Source organism: Budorcas taxicolor, chromosome 21 (assembly GCF_023091745.1).
Source record: "Budorcas taxicolor isolate Tak-1 chromosome 21, Takin1.1, whole genome shotgun sequence".
In the NCBI taxonomy this organism is placed as follows: Eukaryota; Metazoa; Chordata; class Mammalia; order Artiodactyla; family Bovidae; genus Budorcas; species Budorcas taxicolor.
In genome coordinates, this window is record NC_068930.1 from 59303185 (window position 1) to 59324379 (window position 21195).

The 21195-nt window shown below is 43.8% G+C and overlaps 3 protein-coding genes across 3 annotated transcripts; 1 reads left to right on the top strand and 2 right to left on the bottom strand.

The window, feature by feature from the left end:
* Positions 1-514: 514 nt before the first annotated feature.
* SERINC4 (serine incorporator 4) lies at positions 515-5135 on the bottom strand. The gene is made up of 12 exons (XM_052659537.1): positions 5034-5135; positions 4405-4581; positions 4056-4234; positions 3571-3650; positions 3248-3341; positions 2785-2996; positions 2360-2455; positions 2112-2238; positions 1657-1729; positions 1192-1240; positions 902-1055; positions 515-710 (listed from the first exon to the last, which is right to left on the bottom strand). The coding sequence occupies exons 1-12, from the start codon at positions 5133-5135 to the stop codon at positions 515-517; spliced, it is 1539 nt and encodes a 512-aa protein (XP_052515497.1).
* A 579-nt stretch (positions 5136-5714) lies between these two features.
* HYPK (huntingtin interacting protein K) lies at positions 5715-6982 on the top strand. The gene is made up of 4 exons (XM_052659590.1): positions 5715-5922; positions 6246-6301; positions 6648-6699; positions 6830-6982. Exons 1-4 carry the CDS (start codon positions 5761-5763, stop codon positions 6923-6925), a joined length of 366 nt encoding a protein of 121 aa, XP_052515550.1. The 5' UTR covers positions 5715-5760; the 3' UTR covers positions 6926-6982.
* Positions 6983-8228: 1246 nt separating this feature from the next.
* MFAP1 (microfibril associated protein 1) lies at positions 8229-20109 on the bottom strand. The gene is made up of 9 exons (XM_052659800.1): positions 19845-20109; positions 15723-15942; positions 14485-14614; positions 14028-14215; positions 13181-13289; positions 12917-13077; positions 11850-12009; positions 9015-9104; positions 8229-8921 (listed from the first exon to the last, which is right to left on the bottom strand). Exons 1-9 carry the CDS (start codon positions 19921-19923, stop codon positions 8739-8741), a joined length of 1320 nt encoding a protein of 439 aa, XP_052515760.1. The 5' UTR covers positions 19924-20109; the 3' UTR covers positions 8229-8738.
* Between the last annotated feature and the right edge of the window lie 1086 nt (positions 20110-21195).

Here is a 21195-nt window from a genome sequence, read left to right on the forward strand (position 1 = left end):
GACCTCAATATCAGGATTAAAACTTAGGGTAGTCTCGGTGCGCCTTTCTTCCCACGTCCTGGTTTGTTCTAGGGTTCTGGGCTTCTTACATCCCTGTACCCAGGGGTGGACGCCTGTTTTCCTTTTTATTGCCAAAGGCAGTGCCAAGTAAGTCTTTGGTCCCCTTTGGTCTTTCCCTGCCCCCCTCTCTACCATGAGAGCCAGGAATGAGCTGGTGCCACCCTGTCTGCTGGGTTAGCAGTGATTCCTGAGCTGCTGACTTGGAATCAGGCTCTTGAGCTGGGTTGAAGAAGTAATGGTAGCTCCAGTGAGTCAGATACTCTGCCCAGGGAATAAGGGTGTGTGTGGCCACTTTTTTCAAGTCAGACATACTACTGACTTCAACTTAAAGGGAGGTAACTTCCCATTGTGTCTTTGAGGAATCTGTTGGGCTGGACAGCTCCTGTGAGTTAAGACTAGGGATACACATTCAAGGGAACTCCAGTTTGTTTAAAGTACCTAGATTGGATACTTGTCATTTGGCAATACTGACACGATGACGGTGTCGCCTGAAGAGAGGATGCTGGGGGTCCGGGGTTGGGGACCGACAGAATGGTGCTAGTAGCAGCCCCAGATAGAGGAGTACACAGGCCCAGCATGAGGCAGCCTTGACCCAGAAGGTAGCCCAGCTACCTGTGATGAAGGTCTTTTCCAGCTCTGCTCCCTCATAGCTGTGGAACCAAAGTCTCTGGTTAGAGAGTCTGCAGGGCCGTGACTCAGAGCTTAGAGCTATCCTACTGCCCCACCAAAGAATATGGTAGACTCGTGTGTCTCGGGAGAACTCAGGACTGGCCTTGAAGTGCTCTTTTCCCTAAAACAACTAGGTTTTCGGAAGAGTGTCCCAGGCCCCCCTCCATCCTACCTGAACCAGTTGGTGAGGGTAACCATGACATAAAGAGATGCAAGGAAGAAGACGAAGTGGAAAGCAGAATAGCTGTAGGAAAGCTGCTGGACTTGCATTGGAGGAGCTGGAGAGGTCTCTTGGTCAGCTGGTCTCGCAGCCACACCTCTTGGCCCTGGAGAGAGAAAAGAACTGCTGGTAGCAGAGCTGCTGAAACACCTCTTCCCTTCCCCAGCCTCTTTCATGAAGGCATTTGCACCCTTTGGCATTCTGCAGAAATCTACACTTACGGATCCTCACTTGACACTTGCCTTCCTCTGGTGCCACTGTTTCAGGGCAGCAGAAGCAGAGTGAGGGCTTCTGTAAGATGAAAGGCAGCATGTTTTGGAAAAAGAATGTCTGGGAAATAGTACAGGAAACTCTTTAAAAAGATGGGTGTGGTGTGACAAGTGGAGGCACACCTGGGTTCAAATTCTAGCTCCAGTATATGACTGGCTATGGGAACTTTGGTAAGATGTTTAACCTTCTGTGCCTCAATTTCTCCATTTGTAAAATGGAGCAAACACCTACCTCACAGGGTTGTTGTGAGGACTAAATTAAATGAGATTGTGTATGTAAAGTACCTAGCACAGTGCCTAGCGTATTGTGGGTACTCAATAAAAGGTAACCGCAGCTAGAATCTGAGCATTTTGGGTAGAGGTTGATAGGATGTGTGTGTGTGTTGCTGTGTGTGAAGGGGGTTGGGGTATTGGGGATATTGAGCTATCCATCCTCACCTGGAACTCATAGCTGTAAACCTTGACGATCCACAAGGGCCCAAATACCTCAGCCAGGTAAGAAGCCTCGTTGCTGAGAAGAGAGAGTTCTCAAGTTGATACAGTCAAATAGCAGGAAGGTTACCTGATGGCATTTACTGTCAGAGGATCCATACTAGTAACTCAGGAGGGTAGTGATCTCCCAAAGCCCCTTTCCCCCAAAAATTTTGAAATTTTTTCATGTGAGGGCCCTGAAATCTTTTGTGCTTTTAAAGTTTCTCGTCATTTCCCCTGTCCACTTCGTCTCATACAGATCATCTGACGGGTGCTATTCTTAGAAATTGTTTTTGCTCATGGGGAGCTTTCCTCTTACCTTTAAAGTTTAAATACACCATGGCCCCAGACTATCTCCTAACCATCCCCGTCCTTGTGAGCATCCTCCCTTCTCACACCTTTCCCTTGACACTTTTACGCACCAAGCAAAAAGCACGCAAGCATACATGATGCCAGCACTCATCATTGCCAGAGAAGTATCTGGTGTATGGGATTCCATTTCACTCGGGCCAGGCAGGCACAGAGTGTGATTCTGTCCTTGAACGATTACTGAGAAAGGGCAAGGCAACAGAAGAGAAAGATGATGAGAACAAAGAGCTAGGTATTTGGCAGGAGCGAAAAAGGTTTTAGCTGGGGTAAACCTTGTTAAGAATCCAGGTCCTTTCCTTACCCTTCTCTGGAGGACGGCTGGATAGTGCAGAGAATGTCAGGTACATGATATAGCAGCTGATGATAGAGGCTTGTAGAAGGCCAGAGCGAGGTTGCTCTGGGGAGAACGGAAATCATTACTTTCGCCTACTGGGTACTAGTTTCCTCAACTCCTACCCTAATCTGTGCTTCTGTCTCCCCACCCTTTGGAGGAAGCAGAGAATGGTTGAGATTAGGGAAGCAAATGAAATTTGCTATTTGGGTTTCCCCGGTGGCTCCATGGTAAGTCTGCCATGGGAAAATCTCATGGACAGAGGAGCCTGGTGGGCTGCGGTCCATAGAGTTGCAAAGGGGTTGTAGAGAGAGATGACTGAAGTGACTGAGGATGGTGGAATTTGCTATTCTAAAGGCCCCCCAAATCTTTAATGCTGTAAGGCATGTACCCACTGAGGCGGATGCAGGGAGCGATGGAGAGGAAGGAGAGGAGGCCGCAGAAGCAAAGGTGCAGACTAAGCAGCATCTTGTTGAGCAGGCAGCCAGCTGGGTGCGTGTAGTGGTGGAACAGGAGTGCGGCTGCTGCACCCGCCATGCTGTAGAATCCCAGGGTGGTCAGCAGCACAGCCAGGAACCAGCGGCAGTCTTGGGCTGCACCCATTTGCCTAAAGGTGGGAAGTGGGGAGTGGCTTGGGGCTCCAACTCTTGTTTTTACCCATTATCAGCTGTTTCCCCTCAGAAGACTGGTGAGACTTGCCTATCCCACCTGGCCTACAGCCATTATACTCCTGAGTTTTTTCCATACTGCTTAATTGGAAGTTTTCGGATCATCAACCTGTCACGTCCTTTGCCCAACCTGAATGGGTCTAGTAATGTCAGATTTCCCAGGAAGCCTTCAGGGTTATGTGCTCCTTACCAGTTCTTGTTCCAGGAATGAGCAAAGGCAGTTATAAGCACCAACTGCAGCAGGATGAACGTGAAGCCGCCACATATTCCAATGTAATGCCAGGCTGCAAGTGAGGCACCAGTAGGAAAATGTAACTGATCGTATCATTACTCCTGGTCCTCTTCCTTTTTTTTTTCCGTTGTGCTGCAAGGCTTGTGGGTTCTTAGTTCCCCAAACAGGGATCAAATGCGCATCCCTTGCATTGGAAGCATTTGGACTGGCAGGAGAGATTTTTTCTTAGAACATCTTTTAGGATGAAATCTTTTAACTGATCAGGATGAGATAGAACGTACCTGGAAAGAGATGCTCATCAGGGATGCAGAAGGCAACAGCACAGAGACCTAGCAAGAATAGCAGCTTGAGGAGCCAGAAACTGGTTAAGAGGGAAAGAAAATGTCTCAGAAAAATAGGCAAAGGAGAAAGCAGAACTATAGGAAAGGGGAGAAAAGAGACTAAATAGAGGAAGGGAGGAACCGGCAGCTGATCACAGCCTATTCCAAATTCTGACCCTGATACCTAAATGACATCTGGACAGTGTTCTAGAGTTGACAGAGGGTTTGCATATAGTAACTCCACTGTTACCTCCATTTCAGGAAACTAGTAGATCAAAGAGGGTAAGTGTGTGGCTTGTGGTTACACAGCAAGTATAGTGGAAGCAGGGACTTAAACCTGTTCTCTGTCTTTTTACAGTGCTATGACTTCATCTGGAAATTTCCTTTACTCAGCTTGTGTCTACTTCCCTCCCTGTCCTCTCCCCACCCAAAGAGTACACACAGACCTATTATGTAGCTGTGCTCTTAGGCTGTTGCGGGAGTGGAGGTCGATCAGCAGCACAGCCTGCAGCAGGTGGAAGGTGGCAGTTCCTGCACATATGCGGTATACAGCCCCAGAGCCGCTCAGCACTGGGCAGTGAGAGTGGCCAAACAGATGGGTACACAGCCCTGAGGGCATCTGGATCTGAAGGGAAGGTACATGTGAGAAATGGCTGGACAAGTTGTCATGCACAGAGGAGTACCTACCCGTGGGTACGTCCACTCATCTGTCCCCTACCCTCAGTCCAAATCTCGTTTACCTCAGACTTTCTCCTGTTATCCTTTCCCACTGCAGCCCAGCCTCTTCCCACGTACCCCATGTGCCTTGCCCCAGACTCTTTCCACCACTGTCCTTGACAGCAGGAGGCAGCAGACTGCTGAGGTCCCCACGTGGAGGAGGATGTAGAACAGGCGGCTACAGGGAGGCTCTGTGAGAGGGGGCCACCTCGAAGGGCAGCAGCAGGTACAGGGAACAGGCTCACAGCAGGACACCTGAGGGTAGAGCAGATGCAGGGCAGCAAGGGAGACTTGCTGAGGATAGGCTTACATCAATAACATTTGTGAGGTGAACCCATGAGGCTGAATTCCAAAATTTCCCCCTCCCCTCTCTTCTCATTTAGGAATTGTCAGACTGTCTGGTTCCAAGCTATTTAGGATTGCTTTCCATTGATGTCAGGTAGAGCTTTCATCATAAGAGCTTAACATAACTGGCAGAACTTCCTAAGAGCCTGCCACATCTGGCCTCTTAATCTTTCCCAAGACCTAAATATCTGGTACCAGGAACATGGGAGGAGAGGTTTAGACTCAAAGAAGAAGAAGGGCCTCAGCAGTCTGCCATGTTTACCAGCTCCCGTGGCTTTTCCTCCACAGCTTCAGCCACCATTCCCTTCCCGTTTTCAGCCAGCTCTTGCTCTGGGGAGTTCTCTGCCCACGTACCCTCTCACCTGATAGAAGGGAGGACTCACTATGACACTGCTGACTCCCCTGCGTTGCGGTGCCAGGCGGAGGGAGGTGTGGGGACTTGTGACCGCTTTTGCACCCACCATCCTTATCCCAGGGATTAAGCCCAAGTCCACCAGATGGAAGGCAGATGAGAAAGTAGAAGCTTTCTTTCGTCCTCAGCCCATTGGACTCCTGCAATCCCGGGCTGTTCACCCAGTTTAAGGCAGAATGGGGAGGGATACCAGGAAAAGAACACCGACCCCCTGGGTCGTGGAAAATGCAGATATCCCTGTGAAACTACTTTCTTCCCAGGGCCCTTGGGCTTCTCAGGCTGTTCTCCCCAGATTAGGGAGCAGTTTGCCTATCTGGTCTGTAGATTAGCATTCTTAATTGGTTTAGGGTTACACGTCATTCATCTTGAACAGAGTTCCTTTGGTGTGAGGGCTGGACCTAGTTTAAGAAAGGCTGGGATGGTCTGCAGTGGTGACGGGTTAGGTCTGGGACACGGCCTGGCAGAAAACACTGTACAAGCCCGAAAGGAAGTCTGAGAGCCGAACTGCTTTGCTTGCTGAAGCTTCTAGAACCAGCGCACTAAAGAAGGTGTGGCCCAGGGCCAGCCCCGCCTCCCCCCATCCCCACCTCCATTCCATCCCGGCGGAAGTTGTGTGGCAGTTGCCGGAAGTCCTTCTGAGGCGGGGCCGGGCCTGTGGGGCGGCGCGTGGGATCGATATGGCGACAGAGGGGGACGTAGAGCTGGAGTTGGAGACAGAGACGAGCGGTCCGGAGCGGCCTCCGGAGAAGCCACGGAAGCATGACAGTGGTGCGGCGGACCTGGAGCGAGTCACCGACTATGCGGAAGAGAAGGAGATCCAGAGTTCCAATCTGGAGACGGTGAGGTTGGCCGGGCAGCGTGTCTGGGCGGGATGAGAGCAGACGGGGCTCGGAGGCCGAAACGGCAAGCCTGGTTCCAGGAGGGGCCCCCATCCCGCTGGTGGGAGGCAGCGAGAGGGAAGCTGAACCGTCACTGGGCCCCTCCGCTTGATGGAGATAGGGTTTAAAATGGGTCTCAGGTGCACAGAATTGAACTAAACGTAGGCCCGGGTTCTTGGTACGCTCGTCATTGTGAATCCACACCTCACTCGCTTGTTATTGGTATTTTAGATTGTTAGGAATTGTGAGTAGCAGAGCAGCAACTTGATCTGTCTTTCCCATAGGCCATGTCCGTGATTGGAGACAGACGGTCCAGGGAGCAGAAAGCCAAACAGGAGCGGTAAGTCTTACTTACCTGCCCCACTCTACCCCAGACAGAAAAAAGCCATTGTTAGGCTTTTGTACTTCGTACTGTTCAACTCTGTCACCAATTTCTGCAGACCTAAGATTTACAACTTTGCTGTTTTGTTGGTGGAAGGAAAGACCTCCTGGTAACACCTGCCTGCTATAAATATTCCAGGGGATGGGGTGGGATTGGGATGTTAGGCAAGGGGGAGTCCTTTTGTATTATCAGTCAGCAGTGTTTATCAAGTCATTTATTTGTAAGGCACAAACTGGGAATGATCCTTTCTGGGAGTTTATAGTGGAGGTATAAAGTGAGGACTAACGTACCTGAATATTTTCAGGGAGAAGGAACTGGCAAAAGTCACCATCAAGAAGGAAGATCTGGAGCTGATAGTGAGTAATGCCTAACTACTCTGTGGGTGGGGAATATGTCTTGTTTCCTGAAACAAGTGGAGTCTTCAGGTTTTGCTGGCACCTTATTGACCAGGCGGCTTCGGTAAAATCATTGATCCTTTCCCTGCAGATGACAGAGATGGAGATCTCCCGAGCAGCAGCAGAACGGAGCTTGAGGGAACACATGGGCAACGTGGTGGAAGCTCTTATTGCCCTAACCAACTGATTTGGGTTTTCTCAGATCCATTGGATTAACTTATTTCAATAAAGATGTCTTTTTTAAGTTGCAGTTTTATCATTTTGGACCAAGGATAATATATTTTATTTTACTGTGGGCAGTTTACATCTTGGAGTAGAACCCTTAATGAACCTCTGTTGAGGATCAGTGTAGAAGAGTACCTCATGTTCAGATGTTAGGTAGCAGACCAGGCTCATTCATATGACTAATTCTCAGCAATATTCAAGGTGCACTAATACCCCATGGCATGTATCTCTAGGGTAGCTCACCAATAGCTGAAAGGCCAACACCTGTCTAGGAGCCACTGTATACAGATATAAGTCACCAATCCAGTTCATAAGCCACTGTGAGTTACAGTTTAGGTATTGAGGTGGGAACGTGGTAACTTCAATAAGAAATTATCAAAGGTTATGTCTTAGAATTAATTTCTGAAAAGATTTTAATTCTGAACCACAGCACTTACACCTTAAGATTCCATTTTCTAACATAGAGAGAAAGTAGTTTAAAAGTTGATGAAGTTTGGCCAAGTCACCCTTGCTAAGCTTCTGTCTCCTCAGCTGTAAAACGATAACGTATCTGATAGATTGTTTTAAGAAGTGACAAGCAGGTGAGTAGCTCTGACTTTCATTTTGACTCTAGGATAATTCTTCGATTGTGTCTCCTGGCACATACAACAGTGACTTACGTACATCTTTGTATTTATTACTTCATAGTAATTATTTGCACTCATATTTTTATCCTAGGACATTTAGGGATTTATGAATGATTCTCCTAGTGGGGCATTTAAAGATTGTGAAAAGACCTTGCCCTTCTCATTTTTAAATGCAATATAGAACTAAGTCTTCCCACTGGTTAAATGTCATTCTTTATAACCCCTAGGGCTCCTAATATTCTGCCATATGCAGGGTGGTTATGTAGTACATATTAAATGAAAAATTTAACTCTGCCAGTGATAGCCAGCATGATGTCACTACATTGCAGCTCAAGAGCACTGTGCCCTCCTTGGTACATGAGCTGGGCAAGCGGGTACTGGTGTGCTGCTTGGATTCCGTGTTTTGTGTGTCCTGTTTTGATCTATATACAGCTACAATTTAGACAGCAATGACAGTCACATATTTGCTCACAGAATAAATCTAGGTGCCACTTACAATATAGCTTATCTAGCATCTGTGCTTGTTCCTGAGGTGAAAGGGTATGATTAAAATGTGAAACATCCTTTGCCTGACAATTCCCTGCTGTCTTTTATCCTAGTTAATAGATATTTATCAGCTTGCACATTTTATTTGATATGCTAAAAAACCTCTTGGTGTATGATTTTTTTTATTTCTTGACACTTGCACATAAATGGATCAAAAAGTACGTTTGCCTAGAAAAATTTACCCAAAAATGCAAAACAGGTTTTCAATGACTTTAGATTTCCTGTAAGGCAGAAATAATACATTGTCCACTTACATGCCCATCCATGTTTCTAACCCAAGCTCAGAGCTGGTAAAAGAAACTTGAACACTCCCAAGTGAATATGGGAAGCCGGAACAGTAATGACATTCAAGATTTCTCAGAAATAGTCCTAAGTGGGAGCCTCTAATCCTACCTGGACAGTGCTTTTTTTGCAGGCTTCTCAGCATGAGTCCAAACCTCACAAAGCACTTTCAGTGACTGGGTTTGCCCAGTGCCACAGGTATGGCAGTAGGTTCAGCAGGCTGGATACAGGGGCCATGTGAATAGCAGTAAAAACAAATGAAGAACCAGATGCTGAGATTTCCCCTTGTGTCCCACAGCTGCAAGAATAAGTAGTTGAACTCTAAGTAGTTTTCCGCTTTTTGGCAGATGGCCGTTCAAATACATCTCGTACTCCGGCTGCCTTTTGTTTAAAGAACTTGGTATTCTGGGCACTCTCTTGGCCCCATGCTGAGTCAAAGGAGGTGGTGTCTTGATCCACAAGGTGGGTGTATTTGGTACGACCAGAGCGTCCAAAGTTCTTGACCTGTATGGATAGATGATGAGTTATACCACCAGATTTACCATGGTCCAGCCTCAATACATTACTTTTCTCTCATGTCATTAAGGTTGCCCATACCTGCATGACTTTGGGAAGAATGGTTTTGTTGAAATGATCCTCCAGGGTAGGTGCGCTGAAATCTCTCTTGTATACTTCTTCATCCTCATCCTGTAAAAAAGAGTCTTATCAATCTTGTTGTTTTATTTCTCAGGTATCTCTCATTTTTTAAACCATTTAAAATTATTTTTTTTATTTATCTGGGCAGCATATGGGAGCTTAGTTCCCTGAACAGGGATCAAACCCACACCCCACCGTGCAGTTTAAGTGCAGAGTTGTAACCACTGGACCATCAGGGAAGTCCCTCAAACTACAAATTCATTAAAATTTACAATAAAGGATAAAAAGAAACCAGAGGGCATTGAACCTACTGAACCAAAAGCTTACATCAAGTTGAGGAGATGATACTCCTTTTTTTCCTTTGTGTTGTCTTTTTCCTTCTTAAATGTAGCTATTTCCTAAAGGTTGGCTATATTCTTTTCACTCAATATATTCATTCACTCATATGATTTCAACTTCATACAGGCCTCTCAAATCTCTAATCCTGATTCTTCTACTGCCCAATATATATCTTCGGTATTGTTGGGATTTCAAACTCAAAACTAAAGTGAAAACCAGGTCCCTGAAATTTTCCAAATCAGCCTCTTCCTGACTTAACTCCTGTAATAGGACCAAGATTCTCTCTAGATTCTTATTACTTTGGTTATTACAGTTTTTCCGTGCAATCAACCTTACACATTTCTTTAGATTAATGTGTTTCCTAAAACACAACCCTCATTATACCTTTGTCGTGCTCAAAAACTTTGAGAGGTTCTCTCTTTTATTAAATAAGCATAATTCCTCTGTGTACTGCTGCTGCTGCTGTCACTTCAGTCGTGTCTGACTCTCTGTGACCCTTAGCTTTATTATTAGATTGTAAGCCTTCTGAGGGCAAGGAGCCATGGCTGTGTTAATTAGTGCTACCCTTCATACACTAAATGCTCAAAAGGTTTACTTAATGAACTGTATAAAACTATACAGAATAGTTTCAAACCAACATATAAAAACGACTATAATGTGTATGACACAGACCATAAACATATGTACTGAAAGAATTAAAACAGCACCATCTTAAGGAAAGTTTCACGGAAGAGCTAAATAACAGTTTTGGGATACACTCTTCCCATCAGCTCTTGAAAGGCCCAATTTAAAGGTAGGCCTTTCATGAGACCCAACTTTTCTCCTTGTTAGAGCCTGAAAGTACCTCATTTAATCTCAAAGCCATTTCCACTTCCCCCTCCTTGTCCAGATGAGAAGAGTTGATATTTCAGTATGTGCACCAAAAGACTTTCACATGAACCTTTCCTTATGCATCTTAGGAATGCACTGGTTTTCTAAGGAGCTTGATTATTAAAACTGTTGAAATGCTAAAGCAATGATATTTTATGACTTTGAAGCAATCTAAGAAGTAATTAATAATCTCCATTGACTTCTATCTAGAAAGCTACGTGGGCTGGAAAACTACATAATAAGCAAATATTTCCTGCTGACTAGATAGACTGATTTTGGTGGGAGAAGAATAAGGAATCCTTATTTAAAAAATTTTTTAAAGTTTAAAAATTTTACTGGTATCTACTTCCCTGGTGGCTCTGACGGTAAAGCGTCTCTCTACAATGTGGGAGACCTGGGTTCGATCCCTGGGTTGGTAAGATCCTCTGGAGAAGGAAATGGCAATCCACTCTAGTACTATTGCCTGGAAAATCCCATGGACAGAGGAGCCTGGTAGGCTACAGTCCATGGGGTCGCAAAGAGTCGGACACGACTGAGCGACTTCACTAAACAGCAAAAGGCAGGAATTTACCTGCAGTGGAGATACTTAAGGTTTGCTAAACAGCATCTGAAAAAGCTAGGTTACTTTTTGATACAAACTTCTTTAATATCAGGAAATAATTTAACATACCACATGTCATTGGAGTAATAAATGTCATCAATTCTCCCATTTCCTTTCTTGCTATCTCTCTATTAAGGAATTATCACTAGTGCTAATCCAAATAATTTTGAAGCAGTCCTTTTCATTTTATACAGGGTTAACAGACAGCTGTTTTGACTTTGGTTTTTATATAAAGAACAAAGATCATGGCATTACAAATAATGGTTGGATAATTAACATCTTTTGGGTCAGATTTAGTCACTTTCTGTCCGCTGAGAAGGAAGTGAATTAAACTTAAATCAGCCAAACATGAGTTAATGTAAAGCTCTTTGCAGAGCTTGGTTTTCTCATAAACAAAATCTCTCAGCTATGAAAAATTATATCAAGTGATTTGAGGGACCTAAATAGTCTAGTCTAGTATAGATCACTCTCTCTTTCAGTTCCTCAATTCTGCTGTTACATCATTTCCTCCTGACAGCTGAGGCCAAAAGGGAACAGTTGCTGCCATTTCTGAAATCCTGTTGCCAATACTTTTCTCCACTGCTGCTGCTGCTAAGTCACTTCAGTTGTGTCTGACTCTGTGCAACTCTATAGACGGCAGCCCACCAAGCTCCCCCGTCTCTGGGATTCTCAGGCAAGAACACTGGCATGGGTTGCCATTTCCTTCTCCAGTGCATGAAAGTGAAAAGTGAAAGTGAAGTTGCTCAGTTATGTCCTACTCTTAGCAACCCCATGGACTGCAGCCCACCAGGCTCCTCCGTCCATGGGATTTTCCAGGCCAGAGTACTCGAGTGGGGTGCCATCACCTTCTCTGAATGCTTTCCTCTATTTGGTTTTATGTTCTTCACAGGGAAAAAGCAAATGAGAAAGCTGACCACTGGTAAGTGGAAGTAACATTCCAGGACTAGGAAAATGGGAGGTTATTCCAGTCTCTTTTCACTTCTTACCATGAAGAAGGCACCCCGGTGATAATACTTCTGTAGGAACTTATATTTGCCCTTAACAGCTTTGTTGGTAATGACTTTGCCATTTGCCCGAAGCTCAGCTCGCCTCTCTTCCTCAGTTAGGTTTCTCATTCGTTCAATTTCTGCTTTCTCCTTCTCAAGTCTGTTCAGAGAATGAAAACTATTTATTAGTTTCATTTTAGTTTCATAAAGACCCAGTTATCTGAATATGACACAGTCCCACCTCCTTTCAAGCATTATTTATCTTCATAGATTCTAGTTACTATCTGTTAGGAATTAAGATCAGAAGTTTAATAAATAAAAAGGTCAGGTAGTCTTCATTACGCTCACAAGACCAGGTACTGCAAACTTCTGAAAGTTGATTCTAGTTTTTTTGAGGTTCAGACATACTACTACTGCTTGATCTTACAACATTACGAATTTCCCTTCCCTGAAGAGCCTTCTTTGTTTAAAAAAAATCAATTTAATTCTGTATAAGACTTGACTGGTATTTTTTAAATAATGTGCTTACATACCACAAACCAAGGGTCACCATCATTAACTAGACTGCAGCAGTTTTAACCTTTTTTAGGGGTGGAGAGTCAAAGGTCCCTTTTCTTCAAAAAAAAAAAGGCATTCCTAGTAGTTTTTAGGAATGGGTGGTACAGCTCCAAGATGATTTTGGTCTAACTGAGTGTGGTAGAGGAACTGCATAGCAACCTCCAAAATTGTGAGAAATAAATAATTGTTTTAAGTCACTTACTTTTGGGTTGGGTTGTTACGCAACAACAGAAAACTGATTACAGCAAGTAACTAGTTTGTGTCTACTAGGAAACTACTAAAGGGAGTATCAGCTGCACTCTTATCGCGGAGAAACACTGACAAAATGTGTTTCTCTTCCCTGATTCTATTATAATAAGCCACATTCCACTTATGGGGAACACACCTAGCTCTAGGAACCCTAAAGAAAGCTAGAATGGAACTCACAGTAGGTGCGGAGCCTAAGAGCTACCCTACTAGGAATATGACCACCCAGTGGTATTAAGCTCTAAGCTCATCCCATTACTCACGCTTCTCTGTCTTCTCTGTCCCTCTTGATTCTCTTTAACTCCCGAACTTTCCAGGCCTCATATTCCTCCTCATCATTTTCATCATCAGTATTGAGTGCATCCAGGGCAGCCAGAGACCGCTTGTTTTCCTCCAGCTCTTTCTTGGTTTCCTCCTCTACAATCTGGATAGGGAGAGCAGTTCAACTGTTGGACTTCCTCATTCTCCCTCAGACAGACCGAAACACACAACTCCTCACACTCAATCCTCACAGCCACGCCCAGCACCTTGAGTGTGTACTTGCGTCTCTCCTCAGCCATGTGTTTGGCCTCCTGCTCCAGCTCCTTCTGTTTCAATGCTTCAGCCTCACGTTCTTGAACTGTCACCCGGTCCTTCCTGCAGCACAGAGGTCCTGTTAATTGCCCAAAGTCCTTAGAGTGGTGCTCCTTGTTCCCTAAATCAAGTCTCATTCAAACCAGACAGAGCCAAATGGTCTCTGGCTCTATTATTTGCAAAGAGCTAAAAGTGGGAATCATTTCCGGTCTTTAGAACATCAAAATTCCATCATCTTTGAACTGCCTGAATATCAAGAAACCTGCTGGACTGTAGGATTTCTAGCCATTAGGAAAGGAATAGGAATTTGCTCTTAAGTTTGATTTTGTATTTAAAATAATGTAAGACCTTGGCAGGTGTGTTTTCTTTAAGTGGGAAAGGAGATGTGAAAACTAACTCAGACTGCCACCAAGATGCGTGTGTGCATGCTCTGTCGCTTCACTTGTGTCTGACTCCTTGCGACCCCATCGACTGTAACCTGCCAGGCGCCTCTGTCCATGGGATTCTTCAGCAAGGATACTGGAATGGGTCGCCATGCCCTCCTCCAGGGGATCTTCCCAACCCAGGGATCGAACCCATGGTTCCTGCAATGGCAGGTGGGTTCTTCACCCGCTGAGCCACTTGGGAAGCCCAATACCAAGATATTCCTCAGCAAACACTCTGCTGAGCTGGGGCACTGGACAGAAGACTTTTACTTAGTGCCTACATTTCAAAAGAGCATGACCGAGAAAAGAGGCTTCCGTCTTCAGACCCAGAAAGCAGTAATTATGTGGATTCAGGCCTGGTATGTGACATACTTACTTCCGAATGAAGACGGGCTTAAGGCGAGGCTCCATCTCATCCTCACTGTCTGTGTACTCCTCATACTCAGACTCTGATTCGGACTCCTCCCCAGAACGTCCCTCGTCTTCCACCTCCATGACCTCCAGCTCTTCATTTTTTCTCTCCTGTGCTCTTTGGCGCATCATGCCACGGCGCCGTTCTATTTCCTATCAAGTTACATGTCCAAGCCGGTCAGCCAAACGGCCTGTGCACTGCAGTGGCTTTTTATTCTTACCTCATCAAGCTCAACAAATTCTGGTTGAGTATATGCAACTTAGTACCACTCTATTTCAATCCTATCCAAAACAAGTAGGGAGCACTGGATCAGACTTCTGCCAAAAGCAGATATCTTGTGCTTCTAAGGCCTCAACAAAAGAGCACTGGCCCTAATTTCTTCTTCCACCCAGAAAGAACTTCCCACTTTCCTTAATCATACCTCCTCATCAATCTCTTCTTCCTCTTCCTCACTGCTATCTTCTCGTTCCATGCGCCAAGGATCTCCTTCTACTTCGGAGTCACTTTCTCCAACCACTTCAGGTTCCACTATTTTCCGATGTCGAGCCAATCTGAAAGACAGTGTCTGACTGTAATACCAACCTCTCAAAAAGGACATTTCCTTAGTCACAGAGCACCAGGACATTATGTTTCCTTTTACTAGTACTGAAGCCTTGAGATGAGGAAACTGAGGTGCAGATTAAAGAAACTAACTCAAAGTGTCAGAAGAAATAGTCAGGTTGGACCTAAAACATTACATGTATGCTGAGGCATGCTGGGGCACTGTACCAAGCTTAGATGAGTGCACTGGGATATATTGTAAAGCTCAAAGTAGTTGAATTTTAACAGCAGATCACATTATGTTTCCTTTCAATGGTATCGTGACTTTATAAAACTTTTTTTGGGCTGCTGTGATAAAAAGCAAGTTCTGCATGAAAGTCAATACAGAACAGGAAATGAGTGACTGTGCCAAGGTGACTCCAAGGTTTGAGAAGCTGTTAGTGCCCAAGAGGCACACAAACCCCAAAGGTAAGTAATTGTGGTTATGCAAACATGAAATAAAAATGGTTTTTCTTTTATAGGGATTAAAGTTTTTAAGTTCCTAAGTTGCTAGGACATAAATATTTATTAAATCATTTGGCTCTAACTACTTAATAAAGAGAACTGTCTGGGCCCAGAGGCTCTGTGAAAGAACTCCTGAGAACATGAACTGTGAAAGTTGGGAACCTCTGGCTACTCTGTAAGGTAATGTCTCAGTCAATACAAAATACACAAAATCCTTCGTTGGAAGGAGTCCCTTTCTGACATGAGACCACTCATCAGTCCTTTCCTCCTATTTTATCAGTATCATTTCTCCTCATTGGCTTGTAGAATAACTACCTGGAAAAGATCAATTTCTCAAATTTTAGAAAACATCTCTGTGCGAAAAAGACCCCACAACAAACCAACCAGCGATCTGTGCTTTCAATCCCCTTGAGTCATTTTCCAAACCCCACTCTGCTTTAGTTTCCTGGCTTGTAAAAATGGGGATAATCATAGCCTCATAAAGTCATTATGTGGATTACAACAATTAGTTAAAGTAATATACCAGGAACAGTGCCTGGTGCACAGGAAGTGCGACTCAAGTATTAGCAGTTATTGCTGGGTTGACGCCCAGGATAACATAACCCTTGTCATTACCTCTCCTCCACATCTTCACTAATACGGTTCTGCAAACGCCGCAGCCGAGGGTCACTAGATGAATCCTCCTCCTGTTCCTCGGGCTCTGCTTCTTGTTCTTTGGCTTTCTTAATGAACTGAAACTCTTCATCCTCCTCATCTGAGGACTCCATAGGGGCATAGTCTGGCCTCTTTCCTGACACATAACGTTTTACCTTCACTTTTTCCATCGAAATTTCACCTGGGTAAGAAACAGAACTTACGTTTCAGTAACCTCTTTCCCAATGTCCTTCAACCCTTGGCCTTTCCAGGTGAAAAAGCCCTGTATTCCTGGCAAACCAGGTCCAAGCCGGAGAAGGAGCCCTGACCCAACCATCTATTCAACTACATCTTTTTCCTACAAAGGCCAAGTCATGAGAAGGCATTCCTGTGAACACCAAAACTAATGATAATGAAGTTTAGCTTGGGTACAATGAGTGGAGGAAGGGTGGGCAGTGAAACAATACAAAGTCCCTCCTAATAGCGAGACTACATCCACCTTAACTATATGCTTAAGTGAATTATTTGTAACAGTGCCCAGCACACAGTAAGGGTGACTTAAGTGGGAATATAAAATTAAAATAGTGTTCATTCTTTTAGTTCCTCAAGATATTTCTCTGGCAGTCTTTATATAATCTATTACCACATAACTCCATCTTCTAATCTTTATTTCTACCTTTTCTTTTAGCTTATGTGCTACCAAACCTGCAAGAGTAGATTACCTGTCTTTTACAACAGTTCCAATGAACAGAAAAACAGTGAAAACTAAGCAAAACCTTTTCTAAGATGAATACAACCTGGATAACCAAGCTGGACAGTTCAAGGGAAAACTTTAGGTGGACTTCATTTACAAACATAGATACAGGCAACATAAAAACTAACCAAGAAGCCCCTCTAAGCTATAGGGACATAATTAAAATTTAGCCCAGGACTACAAGGATGGTTTAACCTTAGAAAATTAACAGAGGGAAAAGTAATGTACTTTTTAAAGTTTATATAATTACAGTCACACAATCTTAACAACAGATACAGCAAACATTATATTTAATGATAAAATATTAGAAGCACTCCTTTAAAAAACAGTAGGCATCGTTAGGTTGTCCCTATTATACCTTCTGATCAACACTGTATTATGGTTTCAGGGCAATAAGAAAAGAAAGAGATAAAAGGTAAGAATTAATAAGGAAGAAACTGCCACAATTTGCAACCAATATGATCACTTACGTAGAAAATACAAGATAACCAGAGAAGCTTTAAAAATTCAAGTAGAAAGGTGTATAAATGCTAGACAAAAATAAATGTACCTGTACACTGGCTACCTATAATTAGAAAATACAGAAAATTCTATTTACAATAGCAGCTAATCTATAAGATACTAAGGAATAAATTCAACAAGTGATGTGTGAGGCTATAGGAGGAAAAATATAAAATATAATTGTTTTAAAGATATAAAAGATCAAAATAAATGAAGAAATGTATCATGTTCAAAGATGAGAAGAGGGCAACTGTGCCCGAGTAAATCAATAAATGAGAGTCCATTGGACTGCAAGGAGATCCAACCAGTCCATTCTGAAGGAGATCAGCCCTGGGATTTCTTTGGAAGGAATGATGCTAAAGCTGAAGCTCCAGTACTTTGGCCACCTCATGCGAAGAGTTGACTTATTGGAAAAGACTCTGATGCTGGCAGGGATTGGGGGCAGGAGAAGGGGACGACAGAGGATGAGATGGCTGGATGGCATCACGGACTCGATGGATGTGAGTCTGAGTGAACGCCAGGAGATGGTGATGGACAGGGAAGCCTGGTGTGCTGTGATTCATGGGGTCGCAAAGAGTCGGACACGACTGAGCGACTGAACTGACCTGTGCTCTATAATTTTAATGTAATTTCATTAAAAGCTGTTCCCAGGCTGATTCTAAAATCATATGGAAGAACAGGAGGTCAAAAAGAGCCAAGAGAATTCTGAAGAACAAGGTGAGGTAAAAGACCTTAACAGACACCTTGCCAAAGAAGATATACAGATGGCAAATAAGTATGTGAAAAGATGGTCCACATTTTGTGTCTTCGTGCATGCTCTGTGGCTTAGTCGTGTCTGACTCTGCGACCCCATGGACTGTAGCCCGCCAGGCTCCTCTGTTCATGGGGATTCTCCAGGCAAGAATACTGGAGTGAGCTGCCATTTCCTCCTCCAGGGTCTCTTCCTCATCCAGGGATCAAACCTTTGTTTTCTTCATTGGCAATATTTTTTTTAAACCACTGAGCCACCTGGGAAGCCCTTATATGTCTTCAGGGAATGCAAATTAAAAAAAAAAAATACAATGAGATGTTGCTACACACAGAATGGCCAAAATCTAGAGCTCTGACAATACCAAATGCTGGTAAGAATGTGGAGCAACAGGAACTCTGATTGATTGTTGGTGGGAGTGCAAAATGGCACAACCACTTTGGAAGATAGTTCGGTGGTTTCATACAAAACTAAGCATACTCTTACCATATGATCTCATTTCTGCTCTTTGGTATTTATACAAAGGAGCAAAACACAAAAACCCGCACATGGATATCTATTGTAGCTTTGCTCATAATTGCCAAAACTTGTAAGCAACCAAGCTGTCCTTCACGAGGTGAATGGATAAGTAAACTATGGTACATCCAGATGATGGAATATTACTCAGCAACAACAAAACAAAAAGAGCTATCAAGCCATGAAAATACATGCAGGAAACTTAAAATGCACATTACTAAGTGAAAATACTGTGTGATACCATAATGATGGATATATATCCCTATACATTTGTCCAAATCCATAGAATGTACATCAGAGTGAATCTTAATGCAAACTACCGACTGAATGATAAATGATGTGTCAACATAGATTCACACTATCCTAGTAGAAATTTTTACACAAGTGCACTAAAGAGACATATTTAAGCACTATTTGTAAAAGGGAAAAAAGTAACAAAATGACAACTAAATGTCCCTCAACAGGGATCAAACTGTGGTTTAATTATACAGTGGAACTTATAAGCAGGTAAAGGGGCTTCCCTGGTGGCTCAGAGGTTAAGAATCCACCTGCCAATGAAGGAGACACCAGTTCTATCCCTGGGTAGGGAAGATCCCCTGGAGAAGGAAATGGCAACCCACTCCAGTAATCTTGCCTGGGAAATCCCAAGGACAGAGGAACCTGGTGGGTTACAGTCCCATGGAGTCCCAGAGTCAGACAGGACTTAGCGACTAAACAAGCAGTTAAAGTGAATGAATGAGATCTTCAGGTATCCAAAGGACACTTCTCCAAAGTCATGCTGACTTAAGGAAAAAACAACAAAAGGCAGAATGCACAAAGATAGATACTGTATATTTAAAAGATAAAAAGAACTGACATTATTTTCCAAATACTTTACTGAAAAAACTCGGACTTTCAGTCTGACTCCCCAAACAAGTACAGTTTTCCTTCATCCATCTGCACTCATTAGAATCCTACCCATCCTTTAAAGATCAAGATAAATATTCCAATCTGAAGAGATTATTCCTTCTCTGTCCTCCCAAAGCATTTCGTTTATATCACCTATGTGACAGGTTTTATAGGTGGGAAAGACCATAAACTTGTTCAGAATGTGCCTCTTTTTGCATGTCTCACATCTACAGACTATGAGTTCCTTACACCACTGTTTTACACCATTTTGTATTCAATTTAACAAATACAGTCACTGTGATGGCTGAAAGGGATAAAAAGTTTTAAGATAGAGTTCTTGCCTCAAATAGGTTATTGATTTACGATGTAGTAGACGGAGGTGGACACGTAATTACAATGATACGAGTTATAAAAACACCATAAACAGACAATGGACAACAAAATGTATGCTACACAACGCCATGCAAATAGCAGGCATTCACTATATTAGCTTAACTTATTGGTGGAGGAGAGAGCACACAGGTTCTACTAAGGAGATGAGTAGCAACGCGATCGGATCCGAGTTTGACGGGGAAAGTCGAAGAAATAGGGGCAGGGTCTTAAGGATCGCTGGGGATAAGGTGGTGGACCCGGGGTAAGTTTGGAATATCCTGACGAAAGAGATAAGATCCGAGTGGAAAACCGCTTAACACAGTACCTTTCTCATTGCGAACCGGGACGGCCCCAGCCGTTGACTGAATGGGCGGTTGTTTCATGAGTGAGCTTGGGACCGACATGTTGACGACAGCGGCGGTGACTCCCGAAACTCGACTGATTTCAAAGTGAACAGCTACAACGTCAACGAACAGATAAAACCCTCTCCTCCTAGGACCACTGGAAACTGCTGCGCGACTGATAGAAACACCACCTTCGACTGAACTAGAAAAACCGGAAGTATACGACCAGAGGATTGTGGGATTGTGGAGGACTTCTAGACGCCTACGACTAGAAGGTGGAGTCTGTTACTGCGCATGTCCATAGGCTGCCCCGGCGTTCTCAGTCTCGCAGTGTTTGTACGCGTCTTCCCCGCTGGAAGTTGGTTCCACTGGGATTTGCTGTTAAGACCCTGCGACGAGGGAAGTCTCAAGTAAAGGTTTTGTTCGTTAGGTTGGTCTAAACCCGACTATTACAGGGTAGTGATGAATAATGAAACTCAGGAGATAATGAACTGCAGTTTGTAAAGATTGTCAAATTTGAAAGCTCAGAGTTTAATCGGAATAGAAATTCCGTTAACAGCACTTGATTAGCTCAGTTGATGAGGCTGAGCGGATTGTGGTGAGGTATTTTTTGGTCACTTGAGGGCAAGTGGTGGTAATTTAGGCCAGTGGCAAGAAAAAAAAAAATCCCCCAAGCAGCTTAGAATAGTGTCTGAAATCCGAACACTATTAAGCGTTCCAGTTCTGTCCATTTCTGGAGACTGCCTATTATAACATATTCCTGGCCGGAATGTTTGTATATGAGTCCGTAAGTAATTATTAAGCACTGGTGTTTACATCACTTAGATCTCTCTAAGGAGTATGGAATATTGTTAAAAGGCTCGTGTCCTCCAGGAACTTGAATTTTATTTAGTAAGTCTTAATGGGAGGCCCGGAGAAGGCAATGGCACCCCACTCCAGTACTCTTTGCCTGGAAAATCCCATGGATGGAGAAGCCTGGTAGGCTGCAGTCCATGGGGTCGCACAGAGTCGGACACGACTGAAGTGACTTAGCAACAGCAGCAGCAATGGGAGGCCTGGCGTGCTGCAATTCATGGGGTCGCAAGCAGTCGGACACGACTGAGCGACTGAACTGAACGGAAAGGGTTTATAATAGAATAGGAACAAATAGCCCCAATTTTCTAGGTGGATCGTGTTTAAAAACAAAAACAAAAAACAGGCTAGTTGGTAGAACACTGTAGAAAAGATTTTATAACTGCTGTGTACGGAGAGAAGGGACAGTATGAGCAAAATCTTGAAGGCCAGAAATATGGCATATATGAGGTGCTGTGAAAAGTGATTTTATCAGTAATT